At 42.8% G+C, this 19,521-nt stretch overlaps 1 protein-coding gene across 9 annotated transcripts in view; it reads right to left on the bottom strand.

Moving 5' to 3' along the window:
- The window catches only part of PEX14 (peroxisomal biogenesis factor 14), a 144,568-nt gene that overhangs the window by 27,751 nt on the left and 97,296 nt on the right, over positions 1 to 19,521 (bottom strand). For 7 of the 9 annotated variants that reach the window (XR_015143382.1, XM_086344456.1, XM_086344450.1 and 4 more), the window contains one exon: positions 1,392 to 1,520. The exons of the other annotated variants lie outside the window; for them this stretch is intronic. Coding sequence is in view for 6 of the 7 variants with exons in the window: in XM_086344450.1 (XP_086200576.1) it covers positions 1,392 to 1,520 (129 nt within the window). In the remaining variant the exon portion in view is untranslated. The remainder of the gene's footprint in view (positions 1 to 1,391; positions 1,521 to 19,521) is intronic. 9 annotated transcript variants of the gene reach the window in all.

Genomic DNA, 19,521 nt, shown 5'->3' with positions numbered 1-19,521 from the left:
GGACAAGGCTCGGCACCTGCACTGGCTCTCTGGTCTGAGCAGGACCAGGCGACCAAGGATGAGACCAACTGGAGTTCCTGGCACCTCCTCACTGCCCAGCCTTATCCAGGGGTCAAAGGAAAGGCAACGTCTAAATGAGACTTGTAACACACAAAGTGGATTCTAACCCACTGCCTGGTCCCTGTGCTGTCTATAAGGATGACTGCACCTCCCTGTCTATGGGAAAGACGGCAAAGTGGGGGCCAGAAGGTGGTTCCAGGTCATGTGGTGGGGGTCAAAATGAGTCTGGCATTTGAAATTGTGCATTTTAAAATTGGATATCTAACACTTTAAAAGCATGTGTTGAAAAAATTAAAACTTCTGAGATAGACAATTATTGAAGAGGCATTTCGAAAGACAGCAAATCCAAGGCTGAGGTCTTCACACAAAACTGAGCAATTTTCCATTGATTTGGAATCAATTTTAAGCTTTTTAGATTTTTCATAAGTGACTTAAAGATGGGGTTCTGCCTCTATTTTGGAAGCGTACATTTATTACTGGCTTAAAGAATCTTTATTCCTAAAAACATTTTTCATTTAACAACAACAAAAACCTCTTATGGGTCATGTTCTCATGTAACAATTAAAAGTTGCATTCAAAAAGGATGTTCACATTTAATTTGAAATTCTCTCACAGACTGCCATTATATAAATACATGTGGTATAGCCAGGACAAGGAAGGAAGGAAGGAAGAAGAGGGGTGGGGTAGGGAGGGCTAGCTTAAACCTATTAATATTAACTTTAAAAGATAAAACTAGGAGACAAATCATTTCAGTGACCAAACAAGAATGTATCCATAAATTAGATGTTTATGTTCTTATTAGCAAAACAGTAACATGGGCTTCCCTAGTGGCTGAGATGGTAAAGAATCTGCCTGCAATACAGGACACCTGGGTTCGATCCCTGTGTCCAAAAGACTCCCTGGAGAAGGGAATGGCAACCAATTCCAGTGTTTTTGCCTGGAAAATCCCATAGACAGAGGAGCCTGGTGAGCTATAGCCCATGGGGTCAAAAATGAGTCAGACACTATTGAGCAACTAACACTTCAACAAGCAAAATGCACTAATATAAGAAAATGAAAACAGAACCAATAAATACTTTTACAGATTCTTGCTCAAAACCAAAATACTTGAAACAAAAAAAGAAACTCATTTATTCTTGTCTCTCATGTCTTAAACCTTTGTCACATACTTAAAAGTTTGTCTAGAAGAGGACTTTAGAAAAACCCAAGAGCCATCTCCTACACCCAGTCTCCCCTGGTTTGCTGAGTCTGAGAGACGTGAAGCACTACCCTTTGGCCAGAGTCCTGAATCCCAGTCAAGGTTAAAGCAGGAGCTTGAGCAGGTGACTTACTGTATGGCTGCGAAATGAGGTGAGGGGGCTGGACAGGAACCACCTGTGTGGCTGGGCCCAAGGACATAGGCTCATCGGCAGCCGTGCCTGACTGCTGGAAAGCCAAATCGATCTCTTCATCTGTCAGCCCTGGGGGAGAAGAGGACATAATTGCAGGTGAGTGCCTTTTGCCACTGTCCATGGCTGCAACAAAATCTTCATTTGAGAAAAGACCTTGGAGTCACAGGACGCCTAGCATCCTGTTAAGTTGCTTCCCCGATTTCGGATTCTCCGGAACCTCTTTCGGCTGCAATTTAACCTTAAGCGACAGAATATTAGCCTCAACACTGCTTCCAAATGTGGCTCATTCAATTTCCTTAATTTATCCTTGAGTTTATTGCTGCTTTTGAAGTCGCTCTGTACTGCAATTCTCCATTCTTCCCCCGAAAACAGATACCATCAACTGCAAATGTGGCTCATTTTAATCTGTAATGGTGTTAAAAAAAGAGGGGAAAAAACTAACAATAATGCATGAAAACAGACAGGGAAACAAAAAACTAATTATTGGGTGAGACGACTAATTAGTCTAGATCGTTTCTGAAGACGGGAATAATTTGCTTTATTTTATGACAAATGCAGAAATAAAAAGAAAAATCAGGACTGACTGTGATTAGTATGAATGGGATATAGAATGTAAAGAAGAAAATAAAACAAGAAAACAGATCAAAACAAGGCCAGGCCCAAACTTTCAGATGATTATTACTCTAGCCTATTGCAGGCTGCCTATATTGCCTTTGGCTAGTTTTTCTTTTTCCTTAAAAAAAAAAAAAAAATCCTCTCACACTCTAAACCACAGTGCACTTGGGACATGAGGAAATAGCAGGGCGCCATCTGCAGTGGCTATGACACGTGGAGAGGATTTGCCCATGGAAGGATAAAAGGCAACTGAAAAACCCATGAAGACCACCCGTCCAGTGGGCGCACAGCTGGGATATTTCAACAGGTCAGAGGCAGACAGGGGATGCTGGCTCTCAGGGAAGAGACGAAGGCCGCAATCAATTGATTGAGAGCTTCAGGATGGTCAAGAGTGGCACACAGGTGTGAGATTGTTCCACAGGGCAGTCGGGGAAGCGATCCTGCACAGAGAAGTACTCCAGGCGCTAACAGTGGGAGAAGCAGGTGGGAGGCCTCTGCTAGTCTGCAAAGCACTCTGGCTGTTCTGGGAATGCCGGCATCCAGCCCAGCCGCCACACAGAGCTTTTAAACTCGAGCTGAGAGTGTGGCCACATCTGCTCAGCAGCTCCCCATTAGAGGCCCTCAGCATGGTCTATCTGCCCCTGGGGGTAGATGAAGTACAAGGAGGTTCTAAGGATCAGCATCTTCCAAAGTGTGAGGCCCTGCACTCTGTGCCAAGGGGCTAATAGCTGGAGCATATTAATGCTCAAGCGCTGCCCAAGCTCAGCGCTGCCCTGCACCATGCTGGCAAGCGAGCTGGCTGCAGCTGCCCCTCAAACTCCTCACGCCCCCCACAAGTGGTCAAAGGAGAATACCTGGACGATTCTAAATGGCCCTGGGCCATCTCTCCTCTCTGCACTGAGCACTTGAGGTTCCTCCCCATTTAACACTGTGCCTCCTGTCCTCTTCACCCTGGCACACCAGCCAGTATGGGCAAGGCCACTCCTCCATGGCGTCTCAGTTCTGCTGGGTCCCCCAAGTAAGTGCAGCATCCTCTCAATAGGCTGACATCAGGGGCAGAAGAGAGGCTGGCAGGGGGCAAAGGAACCATTCACTGGTGCTTACTGTTGTTCAGTCACTCAGTTGTGTCTGACTCTTCGCAACCTCATGGACTGTATGTAGCCTGCCAGGCTCCACAGGCTCCTCTGCCCATGGAATTTTCCAGGCAAGAATGCTGGAGTGGGTTGCCATTACCTTCTCCAAGGGCTCTTACAGACCTAGGGATCAAACCCGGGTCTCCTGTATTAAGGACAGATTCTTTACTGTTTGAGCCACCAGGGAAGGCCATGGCACCCTCAAATACAAGAGTTGAATTTGAGTATGTGGGGCCAGGCAGGGGATGTTCCTCCTCCCTAAGGCCCCAGCTTGTTGCAAAAGGTCTGTTTTTCTGTGCAGTGGCCTCCCAAGGACAGGGGCAGGAGAGACAGACAAGCTGGGCAAACATAAAGAACACGCTTCCCCAAACGAGCGCCTCCCGGGCTCCAGCCCGGGTGCTGACTGCCTGTCTGTCCTTCCAGCTAGGAGGGGAGCCCTATTCCAGGTTCCAGTAGGAAGGACATGGTTTCACCCCCATCATCAATGGTTTCACCCCCATTATCAGCCACGAGAGAGACAGGGCGCCTGCGGCATCAGCACAAGCGGCTGGTCACTGGCTCACGACGGGACTTTATAAACCTGGTGGTTCGCGAGCCCTGTCAGTCGCTGGCTGCAAATGAGGGTAATTCTCCCAAAAGGAGCATTTGGTTGCATTCTCATTTTCCCTTTCGGCTCTTTCAAATATAAACAAGTATGATAATGTTTAGCACTGGGGAAATATACGGCAAGTTACAGGCTGTGCTATGGTGCTGGGAGCTGGGGCCGGTTAAAGGGACAGGACTCCCTGCCCGTGGTCCTGCCCTCAGGCCTGGAGCTCTGACGAAGCCTATTTTCCTAATAAAACGTGTTCCCTGCATTATTGCAGCCAAGCCCACAAGAGCGGCCACGGCTTAAAGGGCATCGGCACTTCCTTCCAAGCTCTGGTTTCACAGAGACCTTAACATGTGATGCGTCACATTTACATTGGCTGGAGTTCTGATATCCCCAGTTCTCCGGAGAAGCAGGATTTTGATTTAGTTACAGAAAATGAATTATTTTTATTCTTTTTTTTTTTAAAAAGAGAAGCATTTTGACAGTCTCAATGAACAATATAATTTCAGAGCTGGGCCATCACCCGAACCATCGACCTTATTTGACAGACTCAAAAAACAAAAACAAAAGAACTGAGGCTGAAGGAGGGTGAAAACTATGCCTCAAATCCTAGTAGTAAAAGCCTGGTGATGGCAGATGAAACCCCAGGCTCTCCGTCTCCAGCCTGGTGACTTCCCATGACGGCATAGAGTTATAGCACATCAAAAGGCAGACTCCAAAATGATGCCTGAAGCCTTCAGTTTTGTTAAAATATGAGGACTGATCTATCTTCCCCTACTCCCCTCACCAGTACTCCGTCTATGTTGTTCAGTCACTAAGTTGTGCCCAACTCTTTGAGACCCCAGGGACTGCAGCATGCCAGGTTCCTCTGTCCTCCACTATCTCCCAGAGTTCACTCAAATTCATGTCCATTGAGTCGGTCATGCCATTCAACCATCTCATCCTCTGCCGCCCGCTTCTCCTCCTATTCTCAATCTTTCCCAGCATCAGGGTCAGGTAATAGCCAATGAATGCGGCTATACCAAAATGACACGGGAACTTAACGCCTGGATCTAACTTGCAAATGTCACCTGGACAATTTTTTGAACACCACCAAGTGACAAGGGTAGAGCGACCTCATCTCCTCATATTCTAATCAAATAAATCCAAGGTCTCTCACAGGCTGGTGCCTACGCTTCCCTTAGTGCCTTTCCTCTGGAGTGTCTCCCAGCTTAGGGAAGACTGACTCCACAGAACTCAAGTGATTCATCAGGGACTCACAGAGCTGGAGGTGAGGTGGAGTGTTACTCCTCTCCGAACACAGCACTTACCTACCCTGTCACCAGCTCCTGGTGCTGAAAGGACCCTGCCCTTACAAATGGATGGGGCATTGCCCAGGGGCCACACGGAAGACATCCAGGTTTCCACCCACCCTCACTGAGACAAACAGTGGAGAGATTCGATAGAGACCTTGCAGAATCCAAAAGGTTAAAAGGAATAATAAAGGAAACTGCCAATTGTAAATGAATTATATTTGGCTCTGAAAGCTGAGACACAGGCTATATTATAAAAGGCATCTCTTTGGGTTGTTTACCATCACCCTGACTAATGCAGACCTTTTTTTTTTTTGTTTTAAATAATCTCATGCAAATTAGACACACACACTTCCTTCCAGTTGATTGCTATCTGCAAGGAGTAATCTAACTGCAGAGGGACTGAGCAAGGGCTGAGCAGAGCAGACAGGAGAAAAGGGTGTCGTCGTCCTGTGGCAGGCAGACCTCCTCCCCCGCCACCCCACCTCAAGTCATCCTTTAGCTGCTGCCTTTGGAAGAATTCACCAATTTTAGGAAAGCCTAACATTTCCTTTCAGCTGGGGTGTCAATGACATGACCTAATATCGTTAGCACTTTGCATTTTGATGCTCTCTCAGGGTCTTCACCTCTGCTACCTAGCGATTTGAGGAGCTACCAGCTCCTCCCCCAGTCTGTGACATGACAATTAAGCTCTGTTATTGACGGAGAGCAAAACTAAGAAAGTCCTGCTCAGTTATCCCATCCCCTCGCTAGCTTTACTTAAGAGGAGGAGAAAGGAACATGAGGGGACTTGTCCAAGGTGAGCAGGCAGAGCGGGATGCCTGCCTCTTGTCATTTCACCTTTAAGACCCCAGCTGTCTGATCTGCAAAACTGCACTGAATTCAGAGGGAGCCTCTCCCCAGCTGCCTGATTTGCAAAACTGCACTGAATTCAGAGGGAGCCTCTCCCCAGCTTCTGATCTGCAAAACTGTGCTGAATTCAGAGGGAGCCTCTCTCAGATGTAGAGGAGGAGTGAGGAGGACTTCTAGTCCTCTCGGGTTCGGTTCTCTGGAATCTACCTCCCCGAACGCTTTCCTTTCCCTGGAGAAGCCCCGTGTAGACACTGCGCAGGGACTTCTCTTCCAACACTTTCTGCAGGGTGGGATTCTTTTAAAAGGACAGAACAAGCAAGCTACATTCTGCTGATTAATAAAGCTGCAGCAACTGAAGTCAATGGCCTCAGGGCTGCCACACCTGCTTATTTTTATCCCTTAGAGGATAAACAAAATTGTTTAAAGGTTTCTATTAAAATGCAAACAAAACCAAACCAGACTTTGTCAGAATAAGGATCTGCTGGGCACTGCCTGGCTCCATACAGGGGAAGCAGAGAGACAAGAGGACAGCAGGCAGCACTGTTCTCTGTATCCTCAGGTCAAACAACCACCGGGACAGCAGGGGTAGGGAATAGCTGGGAAATAAGCAAGGTGATGAATGCCCGACAGCACTGTTCGGCCCAGCTCGAGTTTTATAATAAAAATGTGGAGTCTGACGGGGATCAGGGAACAGGGCCAGGGGTCCAATGGCCATGGGCAGCAGTTATGGGCTGGCCACTCGGCTGTCTTCTGCCCTCATCTCAGTCTATTTACAGGACTTGGGAGATTCATCTGGGATGCGGGGAAACTGAACAGGGTCACCTCTCTCAGAACACAACTAGTTATCTACCCAGGCACACTCTGGGAGGAGATGAGGCAGAGAAGACAGCTGGCTAAAAATACTCCCCAAATTAAAAGAAAAATCAACTCTCTCAGAAAAGGTTAGGGGAGGAGACAGGGGGGAAAAGTATTTTTTTTTTTTTAATTTTATTAACATTTTGTTGGAATGGTGGAGTACAATAAGGACTCTCAGAGCCTCTAAAAGTCGTTGGATGACCTGTAGACCCCTATTTCCCAGTGCCTTGTATAAAATTGAATTTTTTAAACATAAATTACACGTAATGACGACACTGTAAAAACTAACAGTAATGGAAAGCTGTGCTGTATTTCATTAGCCTGTATTATTCCGTGCCACCTGATCCAGCCGGGCCTTGTTTATGAGTTAGTGTGTTAGCAGATGCCGATGGAAGCATTTGCTTCGACCTTGCTCTTCTCATTGGGGCATGAAATTACGACGGCAGCACCTTGATATTACAGCCATAAATACAGTAAACTGCAAATTTAAGCCAACGGCTCCTATTGTCTCTGAACATAAAGCTGATCGGTATTTATTTAAAAGGAGAACAAAAAAAATATTATATATCACCTTGTTTATGGGGCCTCCCCCACCCACTTTCTTATTCCCTCCCCCCAGCCCCCCAACCTGTCTAATTCACTTGGTTAAAATATTAAGCAAATAAGCCAAATGCTTTCTCCTCCGCTGATTAAGTCTTTCCAAGCAACAAAAAAACAGTTTTTAAGAAAACTAGTTTCAAACAGCATTACTCTGAATAGAAAGAGTTTTTATAAAAATTGATCTGATGGTGGGGCCAGTCTCCACTCTTTTCATATTGATATGTAAATTCAAGAACAAGATACAACAGTGTCACCTCTCCTTAAATAAGCAAAGTTTCAACAACAGGAGGAAAAGTTGCTGAGGATGCCTTGAAATTGAATGTCCTCAGTATCCTTCTAAAAATCGTTAGGCAGAAATGCTATTTCCAAAAGCAGCAAAACAGTGCCTCCTGCCACCTATGGAAAGAAAGATATCTAACCAAGAATATAATTCTCATCTCAACACAGAGAGCCAGGGACCTCTCATTAAAACTTGCACCAATCCCCTCCTTTATCCCAGTGAACCATAAAGACAATATATCCTTTAAATACATTAAATGTGCAAGAAAAATAAACACAAAGACAAAAGGACACTGGATATCACCCAGCCACGTCTCCAAGTATAAATCACTGAGTAAAAAGCCAGTGCAAAAGCTACTGCGCCACTAGATCAGACTGAGGAGCCCGCCAGGCTTGGTCCACCATCAGTCTAAGCAGAGAAGGCAGCTCTGCTTTCTTAATGTCCCTGAGAGAGGCTCTTTGTGCCGCTCAGAGAGGCAAAAGGGAAACATAAAAACTCAGCCAAGTTCAGAGGCTTCAAAGGACTAGTGGTGGAAACGGCAGAACCCCAGAAGGCAAGCTCCACAACCACTGCGAGTGAATCAGGCAAAGGGTCATTTTAGCAGTGGAACTAAATGCAAGTTCTGGGGAGCAGTTTTATTCCAGATCAGACAGGCTGGGGTCATAGGAGCCAGAGCCCAGCACCACTGATGACATGGCCAAATCAACCAAGATCAAAAGTTTCTGCACATTTACTTTTGTTACATTACTCTACAAGGTGGACGGATTCCCTTGGAGCCCTAAATTATTTCAGCCACACCAGTCGCTGAGCTTAAGCTCCTTCCGCATGAGGAGGAAACTTCCCTGTAAAATTTATTGAGCTTCTCTGGGGAGTAGTATAACTGGTGAACAAGACAGACGTGAGCTGCCCCTCTGTGTAACACAAATTGAGATCTCTCGTATGAAAGACTGGGAGGGTTTCCAATCAGCATCTATGATGTCTATTTTTAGATCCAGCCTCTAAAGGCTTTGCCTTTTTTCCCTCTTAATCCCTGTCTGCTAAATTAAAAACAAAAACAGGGGTTGCTTCTCATATATGATCATCAATTCCAAAGCCCGACAAACATTGCTGCTGGCTGTGCTGGACAGCAGCAGCTAACCCTGCAGGTTCCTGGCAACAGGCTGGGAAGCCAGCCCTTCCCACTGGGCAGTGAACAAGTCCTGGGGAGGAAGTACGTCTTAAGGACTGAGGAGTAGGAATATCAGGGATCACTGTTACTTGAACACCGAAGGCCAAGGAAGCTAGATGTATGTTTGTGCATAGATAGGAAGGCCAAGTTAATAAACACCTTTAACCATCCTTGACTCTTCCACTCCTTTTAAAAGAGGAAGTGAAGTTTGTTTAAAGAAAAAGAAAACTTCACCTTTGACGACCAAAGTAATTTAGATCTGGAAGAAAACTTGAAGTTCATCTAACCTGTTCTTTTTCTTTTCCTTTCCTTCTGTTTTACAGGTGGAGAGAATAGAGCAGGGAGAGGGGGCACTGATTGCCAGCGATGGTGAGACCCAGGGCAGAACCAGAAGCCCAACACAGCACTCTTCTTACCGCCCTGGAGAGATGGAGCAAGTGCAGCCTGACCTGCCTGCTCCCCACTCTGCTACCTGACACAGTGCATTTTAAACAAGCAAACTCTTAGAACCAACCGTCTCAAAGACGAGGAAAAACAAAAAGGATAAATGGAACATGGGGAAAACTAGATGAAGGGTGAATGGAACCTCTATGTTTTTAAAAAAAAAGAATAGAAGTATGCACACACACAAACACATCTGTTTAGTCATGTGTATAAGCATAAAATAAAGACTGATGAGAAACAGGTAACGTTGGTCCCCGGTGGAGAGGAGACTAGCTGGGCACATAGACTGAAGGCGGCCTTTTCACTGTGTATTGTTGTTCCATGTGAACATATTTCTGACTCAAAAGAATAAATTAATTTTTAAGAACAAAGAAAATATTTGGAGGGAAAAAGGAAACTTAATTGTGAACAAAATCACTTGGAATGATTATCCCCATTTTCTGGAAGAGAAAAGCCAAGGAAGAAGAAGGTGCAGAGATGTGCCGAGAAGATCAGATTAGAATGACATTTACAGCATCTAATTTCTTGCATAACCCATTGTGGCTGTAACATCAGCAGTCAAGTACAAGGTGGCTTTCTTTTTTTTTTTTAATTGTATTTTGTGAAAGGCAGGCATCTGTTCTATTTTGACACATCCTGGCTGCCCAAATGTTTCTTTCAGCTCTAAATATTTGCTTCACCAATGGAAATGTTTCCATTGCTGCAACAAAACAAACATTTGCTTTGGGATGGGAGGGATAGCCATACGCTGTTTCATATGTTACTCGAAACAGCCTGATTTGGGAAACAATTGTACTGTGGGGCGCAAACCAAGACGGAGATTTTTGTTCCTTAAAGAAAACCCTGTCACAAGAGTTCCATGCACCGAGGGTACACTCTGTCACTCAGCTGAATGCTACAAAAGTTCAATGTTCACCTGGGGTTTTCTTTTACATCTTGAATCATAAACATATGATCAGAAAGGTTTATTATTTGCCATTCAACTTGTTTCCTAGAGTTTTAAATTACCATGCAGCTATCAGATTTTTTTAAGTCCTCATATTAATCTGATATGAACACAAAACATGTTATGTTCTAATGGGTCAATAAATTACTTTGTCACCACCTATGTGTAGCTCAAATGAATCTGGTATTGGTTACTACTGTTAACGTTATTCGTGTAGTTCTACACTACATTATTAGTGTAGTTCATTATTAGAGAAAAATATTAAGTACTCAACCATAAGCACCTTAGCACACACACACACTCAACCATATCCATAAATATTTGAGTGCTTACTTTGCTAGGCAATGTGTGAGAGTGGTGACCTCACCTATCCTACCTGTGAAATGGCAGCTTTCCTCTTCCCCCCAATTTCTTATATTGGATGAGTATTTTGGCTGTCTCCTATCTATAATATACTACCTGTAATATTGTAATATATAGACAGATGACATTTAATATACAGTTACATCTACCTATTGATAAAGATAACAGTTCAACTACAGAAAACATGGAAAATAAAGAAAAGCGTATCAGTCAATGTACCGCTAAAATTATTAAGACTGAGTTTTTTCAAATTAAAAATGACCTTTTTGCATGAGAATACCCAAAGCTGGCAAGGGTGCTATGGAAGAGCAAACCGAGCAGTTCTTGGAAGACGACTCAGCATTCTATCTCAAGAGTATTTAAAAATATTCACAACCTTTAACAACTATTTTACTCCTAAGAAATAATAAAATAATGTAGTATTAGACTAATATACAAAGGTGGCTTGTTGCCATTTTTGAATAATAACCAAAAATTTAAACAACATAAATGCCCAAAGAGGAATGATTAGGCAAATTATCACACATTTGAGTACTGTAATACTATTCAAACGTTCACAGTCATATGAACAATTTGTGATGGCATGAGAAAATGCTTTCAATACATTAAGACATAAAAAAGCAGATGTTATATTCACAGCATCAGATGATTACATTTTTTAAAAGTACGAAAGGAAGCAGTGTTGCATCACTTTTAACTTAATCTGAATTCGACTTATCCTTGTTCTGAAGGAAGGAGGGAAGGAAAAATTACATTATCAATAGTATAGAGAGGCCCACCCTTTCTTTCAACGAGCGTTGAGTCGTCAAGTGAACACAAGACAGGAGGTCTGAATTTACTACCCATTCATCAGTTCATCCCATACCCGGGCGGCCTGAGCACCGTGCTGCAAGGTGTTCTCCCCATAAAACTGGGGGCCCCTATGCGAAGCCAATCATATCATCTGCCGTTAAACCCAAGATCTGTTTCACTGTGAAGAAAAATGAGGCTGTACTGGACCTATTGAAAGGTAAGACACTGGTCTCCTGCATCACATCTTTCTAAGGGATTTTGAACAATTATTTTGAAAATTAATATTTAATAGATATATTCTCATGTGTCTGTATGTATGTCTTCAGTTGCTCAGTCCTATCCGACTCTGCAACCCTATGCCCTGTAGCCTAGCAGGCTCCTCTGTCCATGAGATTTCCCAGGCAACAATACTGGAGTGGGTTGCTATTTCCTTCTCCAGGGGATCATCCTGATCCAGGGATCAAACCCATGTCCCCTTGTCTCCTGACACTGGCAGGCGCATTCTTTACCACTGCACCACCTGGGAAGTCCCAGCTATATCCCCATAGTCCAATTCTGTATTCTAAAGATGCAAAAGGCTATATGGGAAGTTAAGTCTCCTTCCCACTCCTGCCACCAGGCCAACTAGTTATCTCTCCCAGAGGCCACCACTACTGCTAGTTTCCTATACACCTTTTATAGGTAGTCCATGAATATGAAATTGCTTTCATATATTCATATATTTTATATATAGGGAAATTCCCTGGTGGCTCAGATGGTAAAGAATCCGACGCAGGAGACGTGGGTTCAATCCCTGAATCGGGAAGATCCCCTGGAGAAGGGAATAGCAACCCACTCTAGTATTCTTGCCTAGAGAATTTCATGAACAGAGGAGCCTCGCAGGCTGCAGTCCATGGGGCTGCAAAGAGTTGTGGACATGACTGAGCGACTATCACTTTTCACTTTTTCTTATATTTCATATATTACACATGTATATGTTCTTGTTGTTCAGTCGCTCAGTTGTGTCCAACTCTTTGCAACCTCATGGACTACAGCACATCAGGCTTCCCTGTCCTTCACCATCTCCTGGAGCTTGCTCAAACTCGTGTCCATTGAGTTGGTGATGCCATCCAACCATCTCTTCCTCTGTTGTCCCCTTCTCCTTCTGCCCTCAATCTTTCCCAGCATCAGGGTCTTTTCTAATGAGCCAGTTTTTCACATCAGGTGGCCAAAATATTGGAGTTTCAGCTTCAGCATCAGTCCTTCCAATGAATATTCAAGACTGATTTCCTTTAGGATTGACAGGTTTGATCTCCTTGTTGTCCAAGGGACTCTCAAGAGTCTTCTCCAACACCACAGTTCAAAAGCATCAATCTAAAGGGCTCAGCCTTCTTCTTCTTTTTTTTTTTTTAGGGCTCAGCCTTCTTTATGGTCCAACTCTCACATCCATACATGACTACATGCATATGTATATATTAATATTTATATTCACACATAATTACTTCTAATACAAATAATAGAATGTTACAAATACTGCTTTATACCTTGCTATATTTCAGAGCACATTCCATACTGTCAGTATTTGTAGAGCCCTCCCACTCTATTTTAACAGCTATGAGGTATTCTGTCACACGGATGTACCATAACTTAACTTGGCCCTTAGTGAACTTTTACTGTTATGAAGTCCCAATATAAGGCCTTGTACATTTGCAAGTATGTCCCTGGAAGTAGCCATTCCGTTCTCCAGGGGATCTTCAGATACGTGCAGTTTTAATTTTGATAAACACTGACAAACTGCCCTTCGCAGAGGTTATTTCCACTTACATTCCCAGCAGTGTGCACGTGTCTGTTTCCCACAATTTTGCCTATATGATCTTACCAAGGCCTTTTATCTTTGTCATTCTGAAAGGAAAAAAGATGGTCTCACTGTAGCTTTAAGTAAACATTTCTTTGGGTTCTATAAACATACAGAAAAGCATGCAAATGTTAAGTGTACAGCTTAATGAATTTTCACCCAGTGAGACGTCCAGGTAACTACCACTCAGATCAGAGCCAGAACAGCTTCAGGGGTGTCCCCCCTGCTCCCCCGACAGCTGCCGCTTAACTTCTAATACCACTGGTCAAGATTACTTAGTTTTGAACTTTATATAAATGGAGTAACACAGAAAGCATCCTTTTACAAAGGATTTCTTCCATTCAATATTATGCTTGAGAGATTCATCCTCGCCATTGCCCTCAGCCCTGGTTCATTCTAACTGCTATGTACTATTCTTATATAGGGTAAGAATGAACCACAATTTATCTGTTTCCAGTTTTGAACAACAACAATCTAATTAGTACTGCTATTAAGATCCTTATGCATATATTTCAGAGGGGAACGGCTGGACCATATGGGGTATGCATATTATCAGCTTTAACAGATGCTGTCAACAGTTTCCTAAGTGACTTGCAACTGACACTTAGGCCAAAAGTACATCCCACACTGAAGTTCTTAGTTTTTATCTCATTCTGATTTTAATTTCCATTTCTCTATTGACAACCTCAATGAGGTTGAACATCTTTCTGTATATTTACTGTCTTTATTGGGAACAGTCTTTATATCTATGTATGTATAATTTTTATATAAAACTATATAAATATGGTATATTTATTTTTTTATTTATTAATTGGTTTTGGCTGCGCTGGGTCTTCATTGCTACGCATGGGCTTTCTCTAGCTGCTACCACTCGTTGTGGTATGCGGGCATCTCATTGTAGTGGCTTCTCTTGTGGAGCAGTGGCTCTAGAGCACAGAACCATTTAGTTGTGGTACACGGGTTTAGTTGTTCCACAGCATGTGGGATCTTCCTGGACCGGAGATTAGACCTGAGTCCCCTGTACTGGCAGGCATATTCCTATCCACTGTACCACAGGGAAGTCTGTAAATATGGTATATTTACATATATGCAATATGAAAATTCTGTTCATTGTGTTGCTACAATCCTGACTGTTTTGTCTGTTTGTTCCATCAAGTATTGAGGGTAATCTTTTAAAACTTTCCACTATGATAAGATTTGTCTAGTTCTCCTTTTAATCTGTCCATTTTTGCTTTGTGCATATTGAGACTATGTTATTAGGGACAGATATACTTAGAATTGTTAAATCTTCCTGGTGGTGGACCATTCTGAAATTTCTTTCTCACATGACTTTTAAGTCTATCGTGTCTGATATTTTCTGAATGTTAAGCCTTAAGCCAACTTTTTTACTCTCCTCTTTCACTTTCATCAGGAGGCTCTTTAGTTCTTCTTCACTTTCTGCCATGAGGGTGGTGTCATCTGCATATCTGAGGTTATTGCTATTTCTCCTGGCAATCTTGATTCCAGCTTGTGCTTCTTCCAGCCCAGCATTTCTCATGATGTACTCTGCACATAAGTTAAATAAGCAGGGTGACAATATACAGCCTTGACGTACTCCTTTCCCAATTTGGAACCAGTCTGTTGTTCCATGTCCAGTTCTAACTGTTGCTTCCTGACCTGCATACAGGTTTCTCAAGAGGCAGGTCAGGTGGTCTGGTATTCCCACCTCTTTCAGAATTTTCCACAGTTTATTGTGATCCACACAAAGGCTTTGGCATATTCAATAAAGCAGAAATAGATGTTATCCTGAAACTCTCTTGCTTTTTTGATGATCCAGCGGATGTTGGCAATGTGATCTCTGGTTCCTCTGCCTTTTCTAAAACAAGCTTAAACATCTGGAAGTTCATGGTTCACGTATTGCTGAAGCCTGGCTTGGAGAATTTTGAGCATTACTTTACCAGAGTATGAGATGAGTACAACTGTGCGGTAGTTTAAGCATTCTTTGGCATTGCTTTTCTTTGGGATTGGAATGAAAACTGACCTTTTCCAGTCCTGTGGCCACTGCTGAGTTTTCCAAATCTGCTGACATATTGAGTGCAGCGCTTTCACAGCATCATCTTTTAGGATTTGAAATATTCAACTGGAATTCATCACCTCCACTAGCTTTGTTCGTAGTGATGCTTTCTAAGGCCCACGTGACTTCACATTCCAGGATATCTGGCTCTAGGTGAGTGTGAGTGATCACACCATCGTGATTATCTGGGTCGTGAAGATCTTTTTTGTACAGTTCTTCTGTGTATTCTTGCCACCTCTTCTTAATATCTTCTGCTTCTGTTAGGTCCATACCATTTCTGTCCTTTATTGAGCCCATCTTTGCATGAAATGTTCCCTTGGTATCTCTAATTTTCTTCAAGAAATCTCTAATCTTTCCCATTCTATTGTTTTCCTCTATTTCTTTGCACTGATCGCTGAGGAAGGCTTTCTTATCTTTCCTTGCTATTTTTTGGAACTCTGTATTCAAAGGGGTATATCTTTCCTTTTCTCCTTTGCTTTTCACTTCTCTTCTTTTCACAGCTATTTGTAAGGCCTCCTCAGACAGACATTTTACTTTTTTGCATTTTTTTCTTGGGGATGGTCTTCATTCCTGTCTCCTGTACAATGTCACAAACCTCTGTCCATAGTTCATCAGGCACTCTATCAGATCTAGTACCTTAAATCTATTTTTCACTTCCACTGTACAGTCATAAGGGATTTGATTTAGGTCATACCTGAATGGTCTAGTGGTTTTCCCCACTTTCTTTAATTTTAGTCTGAATTTGGCAAGGAGTTCAGTCAGCCACTGTCAGCTCCCGGTCTTGTTTTTGCTGACTGTATAGAGCTTCTCCATCTTTGACTGCAAAGAATATAATCAATCTGATTTCAGTGTTGACCATCTGGTGATGTCCATGTATAGAGTCTTCTCTTGTGTTGTTGGAATAGAGTGTTTGCTATGACCAGTGCATTCTCTTGGCAGAACTCTATTAGCCTTTGCCCTGCTTCATTCTGTACTCCAAGGCCAAATTTGCCTATTACACCAGGTGTTTCTTAACTTCCTACTTTTGCATTCCAGGCTCAACATTCAGAAAACTAAGATAATGGCATCCGGTCCCATCACCTCATGGCAAATAGATGGAGAAACAGTTGCTAAGTCGCTTCAGTCGTGTCTGACTCTGTGTGACCCCATAGATGGCAGAAACAGTGGCTGACTTTATTTTCTTGGGTTCCAAAATCACTGCAGATGGTGATTGCAGCCATGAAATTAAAAGACGCTTACTCCTTGGAAGGAAAGTTATGACCAACCTAGATGGCATATTCAAAAGCAGAGACATTACTTTGTCCACAAAGGTCTGTCTAGTCAAGGCTATGGTTTTTCCAATGGTCACGTATGGATGTGAGAGTGCCGAAGAATCGATGCTTTTGAACTGTGGTGTTGGAGAAGACTCTTCAGAGTCCTTTGGACTGCAAGGAGATCCAACCAGTCCATCCTAAAGGAGATCAGTCCTGGGTGTTCATTGGAAGGACTGATGTTGAAGCTGAAACTCCTTATTTTGGCCAACTGATGCGAAGAGCTGACTCATTTGAAAAGAACCTGATGCTGGGAAAGAGTGAGAGCAGGAGAAGGGAACGACAGAGGATAAGATAGTTGGATGGACATGGGTTTGGGCAGACTCCAGCAGTTGGTGATAGACAGGGAGGCCTGGTGTGCTGTGGTTCATGGGGTCGCAAAGAGTTGGACACGACTGAGCGACTGAACTGAACTGTATAATATTTTAATATCAAGTTTCCTGTGGCTAACATTTGAATGGTATCCTTCTCCATCATTTTATTTTTAATTCTTTCTTTTCATTAAAGGGGTGTTTGTTGGACATAGCACCGAAGGGGGCTTAGCTTTTTTAAAATTCAATCTTGATCAACTTTGCTTTTAAGGCAGTATTAGTCTAATTACATTTAATGTAAGTACTGAAATTTTACGGTTTATATCTTTCATCTTACAATTTACTTCCCTTTTGACCCATTTAACAACCTCTTTTCTCTCTTCAAGCCAACTTTTAAAAATTTTGTTTTTCCCTCTATTAACTTTAGTTGAAGTAGGTTTTGATGGATTTCTCTAAAGTTACGCTCTTCCTTTTGTAGTTATTAAATAGCTTGGAAGTGGTGGGGCGGGGAGGGGGGTGCGCAGGAGATAACTTGGCTACTTTGCTTCAAACATTCACTCTCTAATTTTAGCACATATCGGTGGATGATGTTGTCTACAGTGATAATTACTGTGGTGTTTGGTGGAGGACCCTCAGGTTTTAAGATGTTTGAGAACTAGTGCCCTAGATATCATGATACAACCTTGACTTGATAAAATTTTATGTAAATGAGAAATTACCACTTCACCAAGAATCCTAACACTCAGAACATTTTTACTCCACCCTTTAACTTTTTGTGTTACTGTCATACACTTCAATTATACATGTATTTTATTTTTTATTTTTAACTATTTATTTTATTTATTTGGCTGCTCCAGAGGAAAAATGGCATGCAGGATCTATAGTTGCAGCATGTGGGATCTAGTTCCCTGACTGGGGGATTGACCCCAGGCCCCCTGCATTGGGAGTGCAGAGTCTTAGCCACTGCACCACCAGAGAAGTCCCTATACATGTATTTTAAACATTATTTCACACAGCCAATACTGATCTCTGTTTGCCCTTTTCTTTGCTCTTCCTTTCTTCCTGTGTCTGTGTCTTCGTGCAGGATCATTTTCTTTCTGCCTGAAAACTCCAGGAGTGTCTTTCAGTGCAGGTGTGCTGGCAATGAATTCTCTCAGTTTTGTTTATCTAGAAATGTATCCTTTGCTTTTAAAAAGTGTTCTATTGTCAAATAATTTCAGGCTTAGAGAAAAGGTACAAGAATAGTAGTAGAAAGAACCCTTATATCTTTCACCCAGATTCTCCAAATGTTAAATTTATAACTCTGTGCTCTTATTCTCTATCTATCAACTTGTCTATATAATTATTTTCCCTGAACTGTTTGGGAGACTAAATTACACACATGATACCCTCCTTCCCCTAAATATTTCAGTATTCATTTCCTGGTTTGGGTAGGGACGAACTCATGCTCGTGCATAATTGTAGTGTAACTATCAAAATCAAGAAGTTAGCACTGTCAAATTTATACCTGTAGCTCAGACCTCTCCTCATACTAATCCATGTGTCCACATGAATGTCTAAGAGCAATCTCAAGGTACGGATGTCTAACCCTGAGCTCCAAATCTTGCTTCACCAAACTGCTCCATTCCCAGTTAATGGTAACTCCATCCTTCTAGTCACAAGGCCAAAAACCTTGGTTGTTGTTGCTCAGTCACTAAGTCAGGTCCAACTCTTTGTGACCCCATGGACTGACTGCAGACGCTAGGCTTCTCTGTCCTTCATAATTTCCTGGAGTTTACTCAAATTCATGTCCATTGAGTGGATAATGCTATCCAATCATCTCATCCTCTGCTGCCCCATTCTCCTGCCCGCAATCTTTCCCAGCTTCAGGGTCTTTTCCAATGATTCAGCTCTTCGCTTTAGGTGGCCAAAGTATTGGAGCTTCAGCATCAGTCCTTCTAAGGAATATTCAGAGTTGATTTCCTTTAGGATTGACTGGTTTGATCTCCTTGCTGTCCAATGGGCTCTGAAGAGTCTTCTCTAGAACTACAATCGAAAGCATCAGCTCCTCAGCGATCAGTCTTCTTTACGGTCCAACTTTCACATCCATAAAAGCCTTGGAGTTAACATTAATTTCTATTTCTCTTTCAGATTCCAGAGCTAACAAATCAGGATATTCTGTTGATTTACTTCCAAAAAACATCTAGAAATCTAAGGAATTCTCCTGGCTCAACCCAGGCTCTCCAACCCTCCATTCTTAACATGGGCAGCCAGGGCAATCCTGTTACAGCTTACGTCAGATTATATCACTCTTCTACTTAAAATCCTCTGATGATTTTCCATTTTACTAAAAGTAGAACTGAAGTTCTCACATAGGTCAAGACTTCACTGTACAACCTCGCTTCCTGTTAGCACTGTGAGCTTACCTCTCACCATGACCCACTCACCTTGCCTACCCACTGGCCTCCTTTCCATTCCTAGAATTTCCCAGACATGCTCCTTCTTCAGGCTTCTACACAAGAGGTTCCCTTTTCCCAGAACTCTTTCTCCCCAGAACTCTGTATGGCTTGCTTCCTCATTTTCTTCAAGGTCACTCACATGTCATTTTAGTAGGGCCTTCCCAAGGCATTCCATTTAAAACTGCAACCTTC

This window comes from Bos grunniens, chromosome 16, assembly GCF_055505025.1.
Source record: "Bos grunniens cultivar Pamir isolate PY7600 chromosome 16, Bosgru_T2T1.0, whole genome shotgun sequence".
NCBI classification, from domain to species: Eukaryota; Metazoa; Chordata; class Mammalia; order Artiodactyla; family Bovidae; genus Bos; species Bos grunniens.
The sequence above is the reverse complement of the archived record's forward strand: the minus strand, read 5'-3'. Positions and strand labels throughout refer to the sequence as shown.